Source organism: Ceratotherium simum, chromosome 8, assembly GCF_057802395.1.
Source record: "Ceratotherium simum simum isolate JZ-2026a chromosome 8, ASM5780239v1, whole genome shotgun sequence".
NCBI lineage: Eukaryota > Metazoa > Chordata > Mammalia > Perissodactyla > Rhinocerotidae > Ceratotherium > Ceratotherium simum.
Window position 1 is genome coordinate 48,914,078 of NC_141907.1, and position 19,141 is coordinate 48,933,218.

Genomic DNA, 19,141 nt, shown 5'->3' on the forward strand with positions numbered 1-19,141 from the left:
TCAAAGTTGAATTGGCAGAGATTTTTTTTTTTTTTTTTTTGTGAGGGAGATCAGCCCTGAGCTAACATCCGTGCTAACCCTCCTCTTTTTGCTGAGGAAGACCAGCTCTGAGCTAACATCTAGTGCCAATCCTCCTCCTTTTTTTCCCCAAAGCCCCGGTAGATAGATGTATGTCATAGCTGCACATCCTTCTAGTTACGGTATGTGGGACACGGCCTCAGCATGGCGGGAGAAGCGGTGCCTTGGTGTGCACCAGGGATCCGAACCTGGGCCGCCAGCAGCGGAGCTCGCGCACTTAACCGCTAAGCCACCGGGCCAGCCCGGCAGAGATTTTTTTTTTTTTCTTTCTAAGTAGCAGAAAGAATAATTAACGGTGTTGTACCCTCCACAAATACAATATATTAAAGTTTCTTGAGGGCAGTAGTCTCCTTCGTCTTGGAATCCTTGAGGCCAAGTACAGTGTGTAATACAAAACAAACACCAATAAATATGTATTGAATGAATAAATATAGTTGGTATGTTTCTCCTCTTTCTATTTCCTACCTTCTTCAGTAGATTTTTCTATAAAGCCTCTTAAAGAGGACTTCATGAGGACAAGGAACATGATAACTATACACAGCATTTTATTCCCAATACGCCTGTCACATGGTAGTTGGTTAGTAAATATGGATGGAATTAATTAATCTTGTCATTCTTAGAACTGAGGTCTCTTATAGGCAAGTAATATGTGCCATACTTGATACTTAAAAAAAATGACTTCAAATCTTTATGAGATAATAGGGATCCACATGGGTTTTGGAGTCAAACTATCTGTATTAAAATCTTGGCTTTACCACTTTTGAACTGTATGAAGTTAGGAAATTCCCTTAACCTCTCTGTACCTCAATTATGCGTGTAAACCGTTAGCACACTGCCTGGTGTATAATATATGCTCGAGAAAAGCCACTTATTATTTCACATTATTGTTTGCTGATTGTTTATTGCCTCTTTGTATGCTAAACAGTATATTAAGTTTTCTGGATTCTACAGTTTTTTCCTAGCAGGTCTTGAATCTTTACATTAGGAGAATTAGAAATGCCATAAACAGAAAGAAATTAGCTCAAAGACGATTACTTTCTCCACTCTCAACAGCAGTGGGCAGCTGCTTTCCTGTGGATCAAATTCAGGTTCTCAATATTCCCTCCAAGTTAGTGTGGTTAAGAGTGGGGTCTCTGGGCCGGCCCCGTGGCTTAGTGGTTAAGTGTGCACGCTCCGCTACTAGCAGCCCGGGTTGGGATCCTGGGCGCGCACCAACGCACCGCTTCTCCGGCCACGCTGAGGCCGCGTCCCACATACAGCAACTAGAAGGATGAGCAACTATGACATACAACTGTCTACTGGGGCTTTGAGGGGAGGATTGGCAATAGATGTTAGCTCAGAGCCGGTCTTCCTCAGCAAAAAGAGGAGGATTAGCGTGAATGTTAGCTCAGGGCTGATCTTCCTCAAAAAAAAAAAGAGTGGGGTCTCTGCAACAGTGCCTAGGTTGTTTCCTTGTTCTTCTACTTACAAACTTTTAACCTTTGAAAAATTACTGAATCTCTTGGTGCTTCAGTTTCACCATCTATAAAATGAGGGTAATTAATAGTACCCTCTCACAGATTTGTTATCAGAAATAAATGTACCGGTTCCTGTAAAGTGCTCAGAATAATGCCTGATCCATAATAAGTGCTCAGTAAGTACCCAGTAGGTCTGGGCCATAGCAATACCAATAAAAGTACATGTGAGGGCCGGCCCCATGGCTTAGCGGTTAAGTGCGCGTGCTCCACTGCTGTCCCCGGTTCAGGTCCCGGGCGCGCACCAAACCTGGGCGCGCACTGACGCACTGCTTGTCCTGCCATGCTGAGGCCACGCCCCACATACAGCAACTAGAAGGATGTGCAGCTATGACATACAACTATCTACTGGGGCTTTGGGGGAAAAAATGAAATAAATTAAAAAAAAAAGTACATATGAGCAGTGTTTGGGACAAATTAATTTCCAAATTCATTAAGAGTTTTTACATACGTGTTTCTGTTGTTCAATTTTGCCTGAATTTTTAACAACAACGTGGTCCTAATGGAAAGGGAGGGATTTTGATATAGTTGGATAGAACCCTGGTCCTATCACTTGTCAGTTATGTGAGCTTGGGAGAATTACTGAATTTGACTTCTTTCATCTCCAAAATGAAAGTAAGTATATCTACCCAAAGATTGTTAGGAGTACTAAATTAAAGCACATATGTAAAACATAAGGCATAGTTCCTGGCCTGGTAGGGACTAAATATGTAGCAGATAATTTTAATAAGATGCCCCCAAAATCCTATATTTTAGCCTCTTATCTTACATGATAAGGCCATTACAAGTTCATGTTTAATTAGAACAGATAGTTTCCTCTATTTACAATAAGGATAATATCCTATAAGAGAATCAGAAGCTATAAATGGATCAAATTACAAAAATAAATATACTTCCACATGGCTGACAGTATGTGGAATTTCACTATCTCAAGAAGCCATAGAGCCAAGTATTATAAATGGATTCTGAAAAGAATTGGATAATTTCCTGACTGGTAATATTAATGTTTCTTTTTAAAAACTAGGTGTAATCAAATCTGCTGCCACCAACTGATGTTCATAGGGGTCAGGCAGGATTTCTTTCTTCAATCTAGAGCCCTGCACAAGTAGACAAAAGCTATTTACAGTGTTGTCATGGTTTTAGTTTTCTTATTTCCTCTTTAAAGCCCTCGGGAAGATATCTTCAATAATTGGCCATAGATTTAAATAAATATTTAGAGAGTGGGGAGAAGGAAATGCTTCTGTAGTCAGCCAAAATATTGTATGTTGGAATGAAGTTAACACAAAAGAAAGATTTGTAAAGGGAAAACCATGAGGGGAGGTACATATTTTAGAGAGGAAAGGAAAAAATGAAGGAGAATCAAGAAGAAAGTAAGTGTACTTTATGAGTAGAAGGTAATTATTTCTTCTAGTGTAAAGTGAAGTTTATCCTGACTATCCTGACTATCTTTGGTTCTGTAGTTTTATATTCTGTCTTACATATTACATTTTTCAGAAGATGTCTGTATTAGTCTTCTCAGGCCATAACACAATACCACAGACTAGCTGGCTTAAACAACAGAAATTCATTTCCTTCCTGTTCTGGCTGTTAGTCCCAGATCAAGGTGCTGGTTTCTCCTGAGGTCCTTGTCCTTGACTTACAGATGGCTGCCTTCTAACGGGTCCTCACGTGGCCTTTACTCTATGAGCACATCTCTGGTATCTCTTCCTCTTCTTTCAAGGACCCCAGTTCTCATTGAACCTTAATTACCTCTTTAAAGGCCCTATTTCCAAATACAATCAATCACAGGAAGGGTTGGGCTTCAACATGAATTTTGGGGGAACAATGAAGTCCATAACAATGTCTGTCCCAAATAATAAATATGTTTTGTGATCAAGGATAGTAATATTTTATTAGAACCATTTTATTTTATATTTTTTTGTGAGGAAGATCAGCCCTGAGCTAACATCCATGCTGATCCTCCTCTTTTTGCTGAGGAAGACCGGCTCTGAGCTAACATCTATTGCCAATCCTACTCCTTTTTTTCCCCAGGGCCCCAGTAGACAGTTGTATGTCATAGTTGCACATCCTTCTAGTTGCTGTATGTGGGATGCGGCCTCAGCATGGCCAGAGAAGCAGTGCGTCGGTGCGCACCCGGGATCCGAATCCAGGCCGCCAGTAGCGGAGCGCATGCACTTAACCGCTAAGCCACGGGCCGGCCTGAGAACCATTTTATTTATTTCATTTTCTTCTTAAAGTGGTATGGAAGACTCATAGTTGTAGAATGCATGAAATAATTCAGAATGTCATTTTGTGTGTGTGTGTGTGAGGAAGATCGGCCCTGAGCCAACACCTGCCAATCCTCCTCTTTGCTGAGGAAGACTGGCCCTGGGCTAACATCCGTGCCCATCTTCCTCCATGTTATATGGAACGCTGCCACAGCATGGCTCGACAAGCGGTGCGTCGGTGCACGCCTGGGATCCGAACCCTGGGCCACTGCAGCGTAGCGCACGCACTTAACCACTTGCACCGGGCTGGCCCCCAGAATGTCATTTTTGATAGCATATTACGAAAAACATAGAATATGGACTCAGGGGACACTGCTTTACTTACACTATGTATTATTATGATTCACTTACCATTCGAGCCTATGTTTTCTCATTTGTAAAATTAGAAATTCGTACTTACAATTGCTCTGCACATTTTTTTAGTCAGAATTCAATGAAATAATAGAGATGAAAAATATTGCAAAATGTAAAGCACTATGTAAATGTTGGTTATTTTTACTGTTTTCCGTTAGTATACTCCACAAACTATAACCTTTAGTAACATTCAAAATAATATTTATTCTTTTCAAGGCAGGCTGAAGGAAAAATAAATTAAATAAAATAAATCAAAATATAAGAATGAAATAAGCCTTGAGCAATAAAAATCAGGGGACAGGAGAATTGAAAATTTCTGTTGGAAATGAGGTTAATTATGATGGGAAAATGTTAATATGGAGTTTTGTGTAGTTACTTTTATGAAAATACTAATCTACATAAGCACAATGAACACAATATTGATGACAAAATAATAAGGAAAATTACACAATTCTGATAAAATGTTATATGTAAATAGTCACTCAAACTTGTTTTCTTTTACACAGTAACTTTCCCTGATACACAACCACAACCACATAAGGCACTTAATAACACACGGTTTTATTAAACTAGCTGTATCATCACGTGAGACTCAATAACAGGATACACTGAAAAAGTGTCATATTGCCTCTCGCTTACTGAAAGATACAGTAAGACGAACTCTTACAGGGTCTGATAAGGGCTGGAACTTGGCCAAAGAGTGTTGCTATGAGTCTTCAGTGAATTTAGGTTTTTTTCCTCAGTATCTAGTAATAAGACAGGTTCTTTCTTGGGCACTGGTGACAACATGTATATCACTAGTACCTAGTCTGCAAAAAGCTGGCATTGAACAAAGCCCTTGGGAGTCTTACTAGCAGTAAATGGAAGGGAAGGGAGAGGGATTAGGGATAGCTTTTAAATTTGACTTTTATTCTGCTTAAAGTCAAACGGAATGATATGACCCTGCTTGTAACATCTCTCTGCGGCACAGTTCCAAGGAAATAAGTTCTATACTGATCCTTAATGTTAGTATGTCTATATTAAACTAAGTCCTTGCAATGTGTTTCATAAGAAATCAAACTTTTAAAAAAATCTCTTTTATCAGTGTTACTGCTTCACAAGAGTATATTCAGTTCAAATATGAATGTTCTGAGATAGGGTCATTTGGGGGAAGAAGAGGCTTTGTATTCTCCTTGCTTATTTTTTCTTTGAATTGTCTGGTGGTTTTCTTAATGATAGGGTAAAATGCTTTTATAAAATAACTTTTCCTTGGGCCGGCCCTGTGGCTTGGTGGTTAAGTGTGCGCGTTGCGATGCTGGTGGCCCGGGTTCGGATCCCGGGTGCGCATCGAGGCACCACTTCTTTTTTTTTTTTTTTTTTTTAATTTTTTGTTTATTGCAGTAACATTGGTTTATAACATTGTAAAAATTTCAGGTGTACATCATTGTACCTCTATTTCTGCATAGATTACATCATGTTCACCACCAAAATACTAATTACAACCCATCACCACACACATGTACCCAATTATCCCTTTCACCCTCCTCCCTCCCCCCTTCCCCTCTGGTAACCACCAATCCAATCTCTGTCCCTATGTGTTTGTTTATTGTTGTTATTATCTACTACTTACTGAAGGAAATCATACGGTATTTGACCTTCTCCCTCTGACTTATTTCACTTTGCATCATGCCCTCAATGTCCATCCATGTTGTCACAAATGGCTGGATTTCATCGTTTCTTATGGCTGAGTAGTATTCCATTGTGTATATATACCACAGCTTTTTTATCCATTCGTCCCTTGATGGGCACTTAGGTTGCTTCCAAGTCTTGGCTATTGTGGATAAGGCTGCAATGAACACAGGGGTGCATGTACCTTTGCAAATTGGTGTTTTCAAGTTCTTTGGATAAATACCCAACAGTGGAATAGCTGGATCATATGGTAGTTCTATCGTTGATTTTTTGAGGAATCTCCATACTGTTTTCCATAGTGGCTGCACCAGTTTGCACTCCCACCAGCAGTGTATGAGAGTTCCCTTCTCTCCACAACCTCTCCAACACATGTTGTTTTCTGTCTTGTTAATTATAGCCATTCTGACGGGCGTGAGGTGATATCTCATTGTAGTTTTGATTTGCATTTCCCTGATAGTTAGTGATTTTGAACATCTTTTCATGTGTCTGTTGGCCATCTGTATATCTTCTTTGGAGAAATGTCTGTTCAGGTCTTTTGCCCATTTTTAATTGGGTTGGTAGTTTTTGTTGTTGAGATGCATGAGTTCTTTATATATTTTGGAGATTAAGCCCTTATCAGATGTATGGTTTGCAAATATCTTCTCCCAATTGTTAGGTTGTCTTTTCGTTTTGTTGATGGTTTCCTTTGCTGTGCAGAAGCTTTTTAGTTTGATGTAGTCCCATTTGTTTATTTTTTCTATTGTTTCTCTTGCCCGGTCAGATGTGGTGTTTGAAAAGATGTTGCTAAGACTGATGTCGAAGAGTGTACTGCCTATGTTTTCTTCTAGAACTTTCACAGTTTCAGGTCTTACATTCAAGTCTTTAATCCATTTGGAGTTAATTTTTGTGTATGGTGTAAGGTAAGAGTCTACTTTCATTTTTTTGCATATGGCTATCCAGTTTTCCCAACACCATTTGTTGAAGAGACTTTCTTTTCCCCATTGTATGTTCTTGGCTCCTTTGTCAAAGATTAGCTGTCCATAGATGTGTGGGTTTATTTCTGGGCTTTCGATTCTATTCCATTGATCTGTGTGTCTGTTTTTGTGCCAGTACCATGCTGTTTTGGTTACTATAGCTTTGTAGTATATTTTGAAATCAGGGAGTGTGATACCTCCAGCTTTGTTCTTTTCTCTCAGGATTCCTTTAGCTATTCGGGGTCTTTTGTTGTTCCATATAAATTTTAGGATTCTTTGTTCTATTTCTGTGAAAAATGTTGTTGGAACTTTGATAGGGATTGCATTGAATCTGTAGATGGCTTTAGGAAGTATGGACATCTTAACTATGTTAATTCTTCCAATCCAAGAGCACGGAATATCTTTCCATTTCTTTGTGTCTTCTTCAATTTCTTTCAGAAATGTTTTATAGTTTTCGTGTACAGATCTTTCACCTCTTTGGTTAAGTTTATTCCTAGGTATTTTATTCTTTTTGTTGCAATTGTAAATGGGATGGTATTCTTAATTTCTCTTTCTGCTACTTCGTTGTTAGTGTACAGAAATGCAACTGATTTTTGTATGTTGATTTTGTATCCTGCAACTTTCCCATATTCGTTTATTACTTCTAAAAGTTTTCTGGTGGATTCTTTAGGGTTTTCTATATATAAAATCATGTCATCTGCAAATAGTGACAGTTTCACTTCTTCCTTTCTAATTTGGATCCCTTTTATTTCTTTCTCTTGCCTGATTGCTCTGGCTAGGACTTCCAATACTATGTTAAATAGGAGTGGTGAGAGTGGGCATCCTTGTCTGGTTCCTGTTCTTAGAGGGATAGCTTTCAGTTTTTCACCATTGAGGATGATATTAGCTGTGGGTTTCTCATATATGGTCTTTATTATGTTGAGGTACTTTCCTTCTATACCCATTTTATTCAGAGTTTTTATCATAAATGGATGCTGGATCTTGTCAAATGCTTTCTCTGCATCTATTGAGATGATCATGTGATTTTTGTTCTTCATTTTATTAATGTGGTGTATTACGTTGATTGATTTGCGAATGTTAAACCATCCCTGCATCCCTGGAATAAATCCCACTTGATCATGGTGTATAATCTTTTTAACGTATTGTTGTATGCGATTTGCTAGTATTTTGTTGAGGATTTTCGCATCGATGTTCATCAGTGATATTGGCCTGTAATTTTCTTTTTTTGTGTTGTCCTTGTCTGGTTTTGGTATCAGGGTAATGTCAGCTTCATAGAATGAGTTAGGGAGCTTCCCCCCCTCCTCAATTTTTTGGAAGAGTTTGAGAAGGATAGGTATTAAGTCTTCTTTGAATGTTTGGTAGAATTCACCAGGGAAGCTGTCTGGTCCTGGACTTTTATTTTTGGGGAGGTTTTTGATTACTGTTTCGATCTCCTTACTGGTGATTGGTCTATTCAAATTCTCTACTTCTTCTTGATCCAGTTTTGGAAGATTGTATGATTCTAAGAATTTATCCATTTCTTCCAGATTGTCGAATTGGTTGGCATATAGTTTTTCATAGTATTCTCTTATAATCTTTTGTATTTCTGAGGTGTCTGTTGTAACCTCTCCTCTTTCATTTCTGATTTTACTTATTTGTGCCTTCTCTCTTTTTTTCTTGGTGAGTCTAGCTAAAGGTTTGTCTATTTTGTTGATCTTTTCAAAGAACCAGCTCTTGGTTTTATTAATTTTTCTATTGTTATTTTGGTCTCTTTTTCATTTGTTTCTGCTCTGATTTTTATTATTTCCCTTCTTCTACTGATTTTGGGCTTTGTTTGTTCTTCTTTTTCCAGTTCCTTTAGGTGCATTGTTAGATTGTTTATTTGAGATTTTTCTTGTTTGTTGAGATAGGCCTGTATTGCTATAAACTTCCCTCTTAGAACCGCTTTTGCTGTAGCCCATAAATTCTGGTATGTTGTATTTTCATTTTCATTTGTCTCCAGGTATTTTTTGATTTCTTCTTTGATTTCTTCATTAACCCAGTCGTTGTTCAGTAGCATTTTGTTTAATCTCTGTATTTGTGGCTTTTCTGATTTTCTTCCTATAGTTGATTTCTAGTTTCATGCCTTTGTGGTCAGAAAAGATGCTTGGTATTATTTCAATCTTCTTAAATTTATGGAGACTTGTTTTGTGGCCTAATATGTGATCAATCCTGGAGAACGTTCCATGTGCATTTGAAAAGAACGTGTATTCTTCGGTTTTTGGATGGAATGCTCTGTATATATCTACTAGGTCCATCTGTTCTAGTGTGTCGTTTAAGGCCAATGTTTCCTTATTGATCTTCTGTTTGGATGATCTATCCGTTGGTGTAAGTGGAGTGTTAAAGTCCCCTACTATTATTGTGTTACTGTCTATTTCTGTTTTTATGTCTGTTAATAATTGCTTTATATATTTAGGTGCACCTACATTGGAGTGCGTAGATATTTACAAGTGTTATATCCTCTTGTTGGATTGTTCCCTTGATCATTATGTAATGCCCTTCTTTGTCTCGTTTTACAGTTTTTGTTTGAAAGTCTATTTTGTCTGATATGAGTACTGCTACCCCAGCTTTCTTTTCATTGCCATTTGCGTGGAGTATCTTTTTCCATCCCTTCACTTTCAGTTTGTGAGTGTCTTTAGGTCTGAAGTGTGTCTCTTGTATGCAGCATATATATGGGTCTTGTTTTTTTATCCAGTCAGCCACCCTATGCCTTTTAATTGGAGCATTTAGTCCATTGACGTTTAAAGTAGCTATTGATAAGTATGTACTTACTGCCATTTTTAACTTTTTTTTTTTCTCCTCAGTGTTTTAGTAGTCCTTCTCTGTTCCTTTCTTCTTCTATACAGGATTGATGGTCACTTTAGTTTGACCTCTGTCTGAAAGCTGTACTCTTTAACTACCCTCCTCCCTCCTTTTATGTTTTTGATATCATATCCAACCTCTTTTTGTGCATTTGTATCCATTACGTTCTAATCGTGGAAATAGATAATTTTTCCTATTTGTGGTCTTCTCTTTTCCCTTAAATCAGTCCCTTTAACATTTCTTGTAACACTGGTTTCTTGGTGACAAACTCCTTTAATTTTTGCTTATTTGGGAAAATTTTGATCTCTCCTTCCATTTTGAACGATAACCTTGCTGGGTAGAGTATTCTTGGCTGTAAGTTTTTTCCTTTTAGCACTTTAAATATATCATGCCACTCTCTTCTAGCCTGTAAGGTTTCTGCTGAGAAGTCAGCTGATAGCCTTATGGGGTTTCCTTTGTATGTAACTTGACATTCTCTTGCGGCTTTTAGGATTCTCTCTTTATCTTTAATTCTGGACATTCTGATTATGATGTGTCTTGGTGTGGGCCTCTTTGGGTTTATCTTGTTTGGGGCTCTCTGTGCCTCCTGTACCTGGATGTCTGTTTCCTTCCTTAGGTTAGGGAAGTTTTCATCTATTATTTCTTGAAATAGATTCTCTGCCCCCTTGTCTCGCTCTTCTCCTTCCGGGACACCTATAACACGGATGTTAGTGCGCTTGATGTTGTCCCAGAGGTCCCTTAGACTGTCCTCACTCTTTTTAATTCTTTTCTCTTTTACCTGTTCACCTTGGGTAATTTCTTCTAGTCTTTCTTCCAGCTCACAGATCCGTTCTTCTGTATCCTCTACTCTGCTTTTGAGTCCCTCTAATGAGTTTTTCATTTCCAGTATTGTATTCTTCATTTCTGCTTGGTTCTTTTTTATATCTTCCATTTCTTTGTTGACATTCTCACTGAGTCCATCTATTCTTCTCCCCAGATCAGTGAGCATCCTTAACACTCTTAGTTTGAACTCTCTGTCGGGTAGGTTGCTCATTTCTGTTTCACTAAGTTCCTTTTCTGGGGTTTTGTCCTATTCCCTTACTTGGAATGTATTCTTTTGCCTCTTCATTTTGCCTCTTTCCCTGTGCTTGTGTCTCGTATTAGGTAGGTCAGCCTACGCCTCCTGCTCTTGGATAGGTGACCTTATGTAAGTGATGGCTTAGGAGGCTTCCAGTGTGCTTCCCTCAGTTCTCAATGTTCCATGGGTGACCCCTATGTGGGCTACGTGTATCCTTCTGCTGTGGCCTGTTTGCTCTCCCTGTAGGCGCCCAGGGAGGCTGAGTTATGCTCCTGGCCAGCTGTTGTAATGCTCAGCTGCTTGTAGTTGTTGTGGGCCCTTCAGTCTCTTTATCAGCTGTGGGGAGCCCCAGCACAGTTGGCTGCAAGTTCTAATACCACATTTGTGTTGCAGTATTTCTTTTAAGTGAGTAGGCCCCCAGTGTGGCAGGTTGTTAGGCTCAGGGCCTTACAATTGCTGTAAGCCTCTAGCCTATTAGGTCTCTTGTCAGCTCTCTGAGGATTGCAGCTGGGTGGGGCTGGCCTCAGGCACAGGAGCACCCAATTGTTTCAGGTTTTGGAAGGTGGAGCAAACCTCCTATGTGGGTCTTTGAGAAGTACAAGTCTTCTGTGGCTGAGAAGCCCTGCCGCCTACAGGTCCACACACACAGTCAACACAGTCCTGCCCCGTGTGAGCGCCCCGACCTCCCCAAGTGGACCCAGTCTCTCCACGGCGGGAGCCCCACACACTCTGCCACCGCCCCACACTCTCCACCCGCTCCTTGTGCACACCCTGCCCCGCTCAAGTCAGCTCAGTTGCCAGGCTGCAGAGAATCCAGTCACCAATCTATGCAGGCCCACACGTTGCCTGAGGGCTTGTTGTTGGGTGGGGCTAGTCTCTAGGGTGGGCTGCCTGCCCTGGCTGAGCTGGATTAAATCGGTGCTCTAGCGGGTGGGGCAGACCCTGGGCTAGCAGGTCTCAGGGAGAACTCCAATGGCGTCTGTGTCAGCATCGCTCACACCAGGCCACAACAATGGCGCCGCCAATGTCCCAGTCCCTGGAGAGGTCTCACCCCTCACCGAGATGCACTCAGGGCCTATTAGGTGAGTCTCTTGTCACCAAGCACCGTGCACCTTTCTTTCTGGTGATTTTAGGATGCTTTCTGGAACGGGTGAGTTTGTGCGCGGGCCCTTTAAGAGCCAGTTTTAGTTTCTTTGTGAACCGGTTTTCTGGGGTGCTACCCAATGCTTTAGTAGCAGGCAAAGTCAGATATTATGCTGCTGGTCTCAATTGTGCTGGGTCCACAAAATGCCCACAGCGGGGGCGCTCCCCGGCTCAGGGCCCCGCGCCTCCAGGGAGGCTGCGTACCTGTGAGCTGCTCCCGGCGGCCGTGAAGCTGGCGGCTTGTGAAGGTGGCGTTTTTCCTCTCCAGAAGGGAGTCTCTGCCTCTTCTACCCCAGTTAGGATTGTCCGTTGTTGCAGGAGTTCCTCTCATCCAGTTTTCAGTTCTGTCTCAGGGGTAATTTTTCCACGAGTAGTTGTAAATTGGCTGTGTCCACGGGAGGAGGTGAGTTCAGAGTCTGCCTACGCCGCCATCTTGACTCCCCGAGGCACCACTTCTCACTCCATCCTGAGGCCGAGTCCCACATACAGCAACTAGAAGGATGTGCAGCTATGACATACAACTATCTACTGGGGCTTTGGGGGGAAAAAATAAAATAAATAAAATCTTTAAAAAAATAATAATAATAACTTTTCCAGCCTACCAACTGTAGGGACTCTTAGCTACCCCATTTGCTATTTCCCTCTATTTATCCTTTCCCTTCTTTTGTGCTATTTCACAACTGAACCCTCCCCTGCTTCCTGATCTATTCCTGATGTTCATCTATCTTGGCTGAGAGCTTATTTACTCTTGATTAGATACAAGGCTAAAAGCTGAGGAAATAATCTTGAACAAAACACATGATAGTGTATAACCCCGTCTTGGTAAATTTGAAAAGAGTCCTTGATGGAGATGGCATCCAAGCTAAGCCCTGAAGGATAAATAGGAATTAGCCGGGTACAAATGGGGCAGGAACACTGCAGCATGTGCAAAGGCCCTGAGGCAGAATGAATAGGGTGCAGTTGGGAAATTACTGGTAATTTTGTATGGTTTAAGAGTAGAGTTAAAAGATAAAGAAACATTATAAATAAACTGGAGAAATAAACTCATACATGGCTTTAGGCACAAAGAAAAGGAGTCCAGCCTTTGTTTGGAGGGCAGACAGAAACCCTTTAAGGATTGTAATCTGAGGAGAGACATATTCTAATTTATACTCTACAAGATAAATTTTGCCCTCTGGCAAAAGGTAGAGAATTGTTTAAATAGGATAATTTCAGAGAAAAATAAAGAACATTGATTTCCATTACATGGTGCCATTGTTAAATACATTTTGGTGTGATACTGTAGTCTTTACAAATCTGAAATCTAGATCATTGAAATAGAGCAAATGATACATGTATTAAATCTATACTAAAAGATTAATCTGGCAAGTCCAGAGTCATAGCAAGCAAAAATCTTGCAATAGTGTGTCATTGCTCCTTGGGTATGATTTGTGTGATTGAGACAATAGGCTGGTGAATCTTCTCACTGCATGTAAGATCATGCGGTTTTATCAGAGCAAAAATGATTGCAAAGCAAATCTCTTCTCTTCCCAGAGCATTATATGCTAATTAAAATATCTAAATGAAGAAAGGTGCATTCATTTAGAAAGCATTCTTCAGTGCCTATAGAATTCTTAAGAAACTACAAATGAGACATATCATTATTTAAATTGAAAGAGTCAGAAAAATATGTGGTGTTAGCTTTTAACTGTTGCCTTACTACTCCATCAAGTAGTATGAAGTCAAAAAGAATTTTTCCATCAGCTAGAAAAGTTTGCACAAAAAATGTGCTTATATTCCAGTAATGACACCATTGATGCATGTTTTTAAGGCTAGTATAAAAATAATATTATGCAACTTTAATATTAATTTATTTTACTAATTAATTTTAATACTCATAAATATTTAATCTTCAAATTATTATTAAGAATTTTTAATTTTATGTTTTCTTTTTGAAATATTTCAATAAATTTAGAAGAAACTGTATATTAGAATCATATTTTTACTGTTTATAATTTTAAGAATTCAATTTCACTTACTATTTTGAAATATGTTGCTAAATTTTATATTTGAATTGTGTTAAATGCCAGTGTCAGTAATTTTATTTTATAAATTCTGAATTTTTATTTTTCAAAAATGGATACCAAAATACCAGTATTGCCATTTTGTTCTGGTATTGCTTTCATTAGGAAAACAGTTAAAAGGCTGCTGTATTCATCCATTGATGATGGTGGGCGGAACATAGATAGTGGTAACTGAGGAGGAGAAAAATAAAGGAATGAGACAGAATTGACAAGACTTGGCAGTTTGGGGGATATAGTATATATGGAAGAAGAAGGGGAAAAAAAGATACTCTGCAGTTTTGTCTGAACTTTGAGTAAATGTAATTATAAACATTACCATTCACACGGAGAGGGAGGGAGCACAGGAAAAAGAGGAGGAAAGCTGAGAAGAGGGAGAGGAAACAGAACAAGCAAGAAGACAAATAGCAAATAGCATCACTTCAGAAACTGCTACAGTTTCAATGATTAAATGTCCAGAAAATTCATTACCCTTTCCCCCGGCCATCTTTATCCTGCTTTTGGAAGCTTTATATACACCAAATACACTGTGATGGATTTGGCACCTCTTCTGGGGCAGCAGAGTCAAGTTGATGACGTGTTAAAGAAAGCAGACAATGAATGACAAACAGCGGGAGGCTCATCATGGGACTCCCTGCAGTTCCTTAAACCTGAGCTACTTTGAATCTGACTAGAGCCAATGCCTCTACAGTTTATTGCAAGTAGTGAGGTTAAGAGTAGTTTCTAATCTTACAGTGAGGAAGGTAGTGTGTGTATATGGAGGCCTGGTGTGCTCTTGCATTCCTATGATGGGAATATGAATATATTTTCCCTGAAATATGATTCTCTGCAGTGATTATTTCCATAGCATTGTTAGAACATTCCTTTGGCTACATTATAGGTTTAATAACCTGTTAATATCTAGAAGAGGAATATAACCAGTTTTATTTGGAACTTAGAATGTATTGCCCCATTTAAAAAAATCTAGCTAGAAAATAATTTATGGACACAACTAATTGAAAACTACTTATACTTTACATTTATAAATGTCAAGTTTGAAAGTTTTGTTAAGATGAGTCAGTTTTAAGAGCAGCAGGGTAGACCAGCAAGCTATTCTAATTTGTGTTGAGACTATACTCAGAATTGCTCTTTACTTTTCAGCTCGGGAGCACTTTTTTTCTGATCTCTTCCTCTTTTTGTTTAGCCTCTTCCCCTATTTTCTGCATCTTTAGAAACTCAGGTGATACTTAATGTGAAAAGAATGTTGTATATGGCTCTCTCCCTTTGTATGCGAAGTTTGAAAATTCTAAGGAGAGGTCTTTAAGTATTGTCAAAAAGGCCCGAAGCGTTAAGAAGCTTACTGAAGAGTTGATTGTGCTGTAATTTTTTTTTTCTGTGACTAGAGTTGAAAAGCACGGTAAACAAGCCTGTTTGGCATTGGTCAAATGGCTGTTTTGGTACCCGGGTGGCATTCTGATGCGCTTGTATTGACTTATTTTTCTCATGTTTAGGGCTCTTTGAATTGTTACATAAAAGTGGTTTCTGAAGTATTAGGACATCTTGAGGTGCCACTGGGAATCAGCAATGTAGGTGTTTTTCTTTTGAATTTTATTCCAGAAATCTCTACCACAGGACCTCTTGGCATGGGCAGCACCACCACCAGTACCACCTTGCGGACCACAACTTGGAGCCCAGGCAGGAGCACCACCCCGTCAGTGTCAGGAAGAAGAAACCGGAGTACCAGCACCCCGTCTCCAGCTGTCGAGGTGCTTGACGACATTACCACACACCTTCCGTCAGCGTCGTCCCAAATCCCAGCTCAGGAAGAGAGCTGTGAGGCTGTGGAAGCCCGAGAAATCGTGTGGTTTAAGACGCGTCGAGGACAGATGGCCAAGCAGCCGTGCCCCGCAGGAACTATAGGTAGGTCTGTGCCACAGAGCTAGGCTGAAGGTATGTTGTTACTTTGGCTTGCTTTTCTAGCCATTTTTTTCTTTTTTCTTTTTTTTGTTCCTACATATTTTTGTTACTTCACATTTGGTTCAATTCTGAACTCAGCTAAATTCCCGTTTAAAGCAACGTGTTCTCAGGGTTTGAAAATGCAATCTGAAGAAGTCACAGGCGAGACTTTGGTGGGAATACATGTGAGATCAGTAGTTCTCAGCCAGGGGTGAGGTCTATGGGTCGAGTTACAGTTAGACTGTGGATGCCCTGCCACTCCAGAGAGATGGCTATTCCATTCAGCAGCCCGGAGTGCATCGCTGGAACGTCAGGAGCTAGTTCTCATGCTTGTCACCAACCGTCAAATATTGATGACAGAAAATTAGGTTGAGGACTTCCGTTAGAAGACGATCATTGAAACTACCTAAAATTTAACAAAAAAGGAAGTTTGACTATGCTTTTTACCAGTCATTGTAGCTGTCCTTTAATAGTCACAGGCTCTTAACGTTTTCACGGATGATGCTGACAGGAGCCAACCTCCCACTTACTCTCCATCCACTAGAGAGAGCAATGCTGTGTTGTTTTCTCTAGGGGATGGTTAAGAACGAAATAGCTCTTTGCCCTCTTTTTTTTTTTTTTTCTTTTACTGCTAATATTCATAATATTCCCAAATAGTAACTATATTATTACTTAAAATTTTTAAGCCAGAAATAGTCTGATTTTCTTATTGTTACATACATTGATCTTCATAAAACTAATACTTGGTACACTGAATAAAATTTGCATTATTCCATAAAATATGTAAATAAAATAAATTAAGCAATAGATGTCACTATACTACAGTTGTTAGGGACTGTATCTTTGGGTGATATTGATTTGGTTACTTTAAAAGGATTTGTCTTAGAAAAGTTCCAAAATGGCTATATCACTCTGAGTTTCATGGTATATGAAGTGGTGGGAAGACCAGAAAGTATATTGGTTTTTATAAAAGTATGTGTTTAATTTTTTTTTCAGCAAAGTGTTTAAAAATATTCTGAAATCTTCCTTCCCTTTACGAAGCGGGGCAATGTTTAGTTCTAAAGTTTTCTGTGGTCATGAAATCAGAAAACAGTTTGAAACCTTCTCTCTCAGCACTGTCCCCTTAGTTCTGGGCCTCAGTTGCTTCATCTCTAAAAGAGAAATAATAACAGCCCCCCTACTTCAGACATTTGTTTGTGAAGGTTAGTGAAATACTTTATTTGAAAGCGTTTTGCAAACTACCAAGCACTGCAGAAATATGTCGTTATTGTTCTGTGAAAATGGGGGAAAAGATTTAAAGGAAACCTTCTGAAGTCCTCCCAGGTGACTGTCCATACTCCGCCGTCTTCTTTTTACCCTTTCTCTGTCCCACTGCTGCCCCCTTGGTGAGGCCCACACAGTCTCTCGCTTGAATTATTGCAATAGCTACCTCACAACCTCCACATCGCTCCCTCAAATTCATCTTCCATGCCACAGTAACAGATATCTTTCTAAAACCTAAATCAGCTTATTTCTCTCCCCTGCTTAATGTTCTTCGTTGATTTTCCAGCATCCACAGATGACAGACAAGGGAGTTTATGATCTGGCTTTGCCTACCTTCCAACTCCGTTAAATAAAGCTCCCCTATCCAGTAGACCTCAGTTCAAAACACTTGAAGTTTCCCAAAGAGAGCATATTTTTCCTCCACCTGGAATGTCTTTTCCCACCTTCTTTTCCTGAAAAACTTGCCAACGATTTCTTTTAAGACTCAAGTGCTACCTTGCCTCTGAAAACTCAAGTAATAAGCCCCGTGGAGGCAGGTACCACATCCATCTAATTCATGAAATTATTCCCTGTACCTGGTGTAGTTGCCAGCGAGCGTTTTAGAAATATTGAATGTTTTTGTTTGTTGGATTACATTTCTCTGAAGCTGTTTGCTTGCCAGGCACTGTACATGGTGTTTAATCAACACTGACTCAGTTTAATGATCTTGTTTTTACCTTTTGCTCGTATTTAAACATGCCATGGATGTAAAGTGAGTGTAAAAAGCTGGTTTGAATATTTGCAGCAGACCTATTTCTCTCGTTATTTTAGGAGTATCAACTTATCTATGCCTGGCTCCTGATGGACTCTGGGATCCCCAAGGACCCGATCTTAGCAACTGTTCTTCTCCTTGGGTTAACCATATAACACAGAAGGTAAATCGTGTCACCGACAAGGAAATCTTTGCCAAATCTGGATCCTCTGTTGTTGATTATAACTGTTGCAAACAAAATAGTCAAGATTTTTTTAAAAAAATTAATGTGGAAAATTCTCCCGTTATAATTTCATTTAAGATTTAATGACAACCTCTGATATGCTATGAGCTAATTGTGGAATTTTGTTGTTCTTAAAGGGCAAATCCATGAAGTTCCTCTAAGCCAGGCAGTATTGTTTATCATAATTTTATTATTAATAAAATTTTTATGGGATGGTGAACTACAGATATAAAAGTCCAAGAGGTATTATAAATCAAGGAAGCAAAAGCTTCTAGCATACATATGTATGGATTTTCCTGTGGAAATAATAATTACAAAAAAAAATGTCTACCTTTGGAATTTTAAGCCATTTGATAAATGTTCTGTAACCGAACCCTTTATCAGTGCTAAAAGTATACACATGTGTGACAGAATCTTGCAGACTCAAATTTGCAGGGCTTATTTGGTTGCAATATGTTGAACATTTTTATTATTAATGCACTGTGGGGCTTTGAATTGATTTCATTACAAACAGAGACCAGATGTGCATTTATGCCAAAAGGGCTATGGGATGAATCCTTATTATAGCAATTTGTGTGGATTTATGCACTCCTAAAATGAAGAGTCCTTCTATGGTACATTAGCTATGCTGAGGAATTTCTGAAAGAGATTTTTCCTGAGAAATATTACAAATGATGGCCTTACTAAAAGCCTGTCTGTGCCATTTGCTCTTTTCTCTATTTGTTTTTAACCAGGCTGATCCTCAATAATATACTGTATAATAATCCATAAATATCTACCCAGTAGATCGTTTAGCAGATGAGCCATAACTATCTATTTACCCTAAATCATGGAAGAACAGTGGTTATATTGACTCTAGTTACCCTCTTACATATGCAGCTCCATACTTGTTGCTATTCATAATGATGCTTCTCCAGTTTCAGCACTGTTCCTGCCACAGTTTTTATGTCCTTTGATTTTATTACAATGTAGCTCAGACCCCAGGGCAAATAACTCTTGCTGGATGTGATCAGATTAAGAGATCAGTAGCGTATCTCCTTACATTAGCAACTTTT

At 39.3% G+C, this 19,141-nt stretch overlaps 1 protein-coding gene across 19 annotated transcripts in view; it reads left to right on the forward strand.

Moving 5' to 3' along the window:
• Window positions 1-19,141, forward strand: part of ADGRL3 (adhesion G protein-coupled receptor L3) — an 812,769-nt gene that overhangs the window by 614,003 nt on the left and 179,625 nt on the right. For 16 of the 19 annotated variants that reach the window (XM_087434392.1, XM_087434386.1, XM_087434391.1 and 13 more), the window contains 2 exons: window positions 15,511-15,813; window positions 17,923-18,026. In XM_087434392.1, the coding sequence (XP_087290518.1) occupies window positions 15,511-15,813; window positions 17,923-18,026 (407 nt within the window). The remainder of the gene's footprint in view (window positions 1-15,510; window positions 15,814-17,922; window positions 18,027-19,141) is intronic. The other 3 variants (XM_087434383.1, XM_087434387.1, XM_087434385.1) reach the window with 1 other exon arrangement.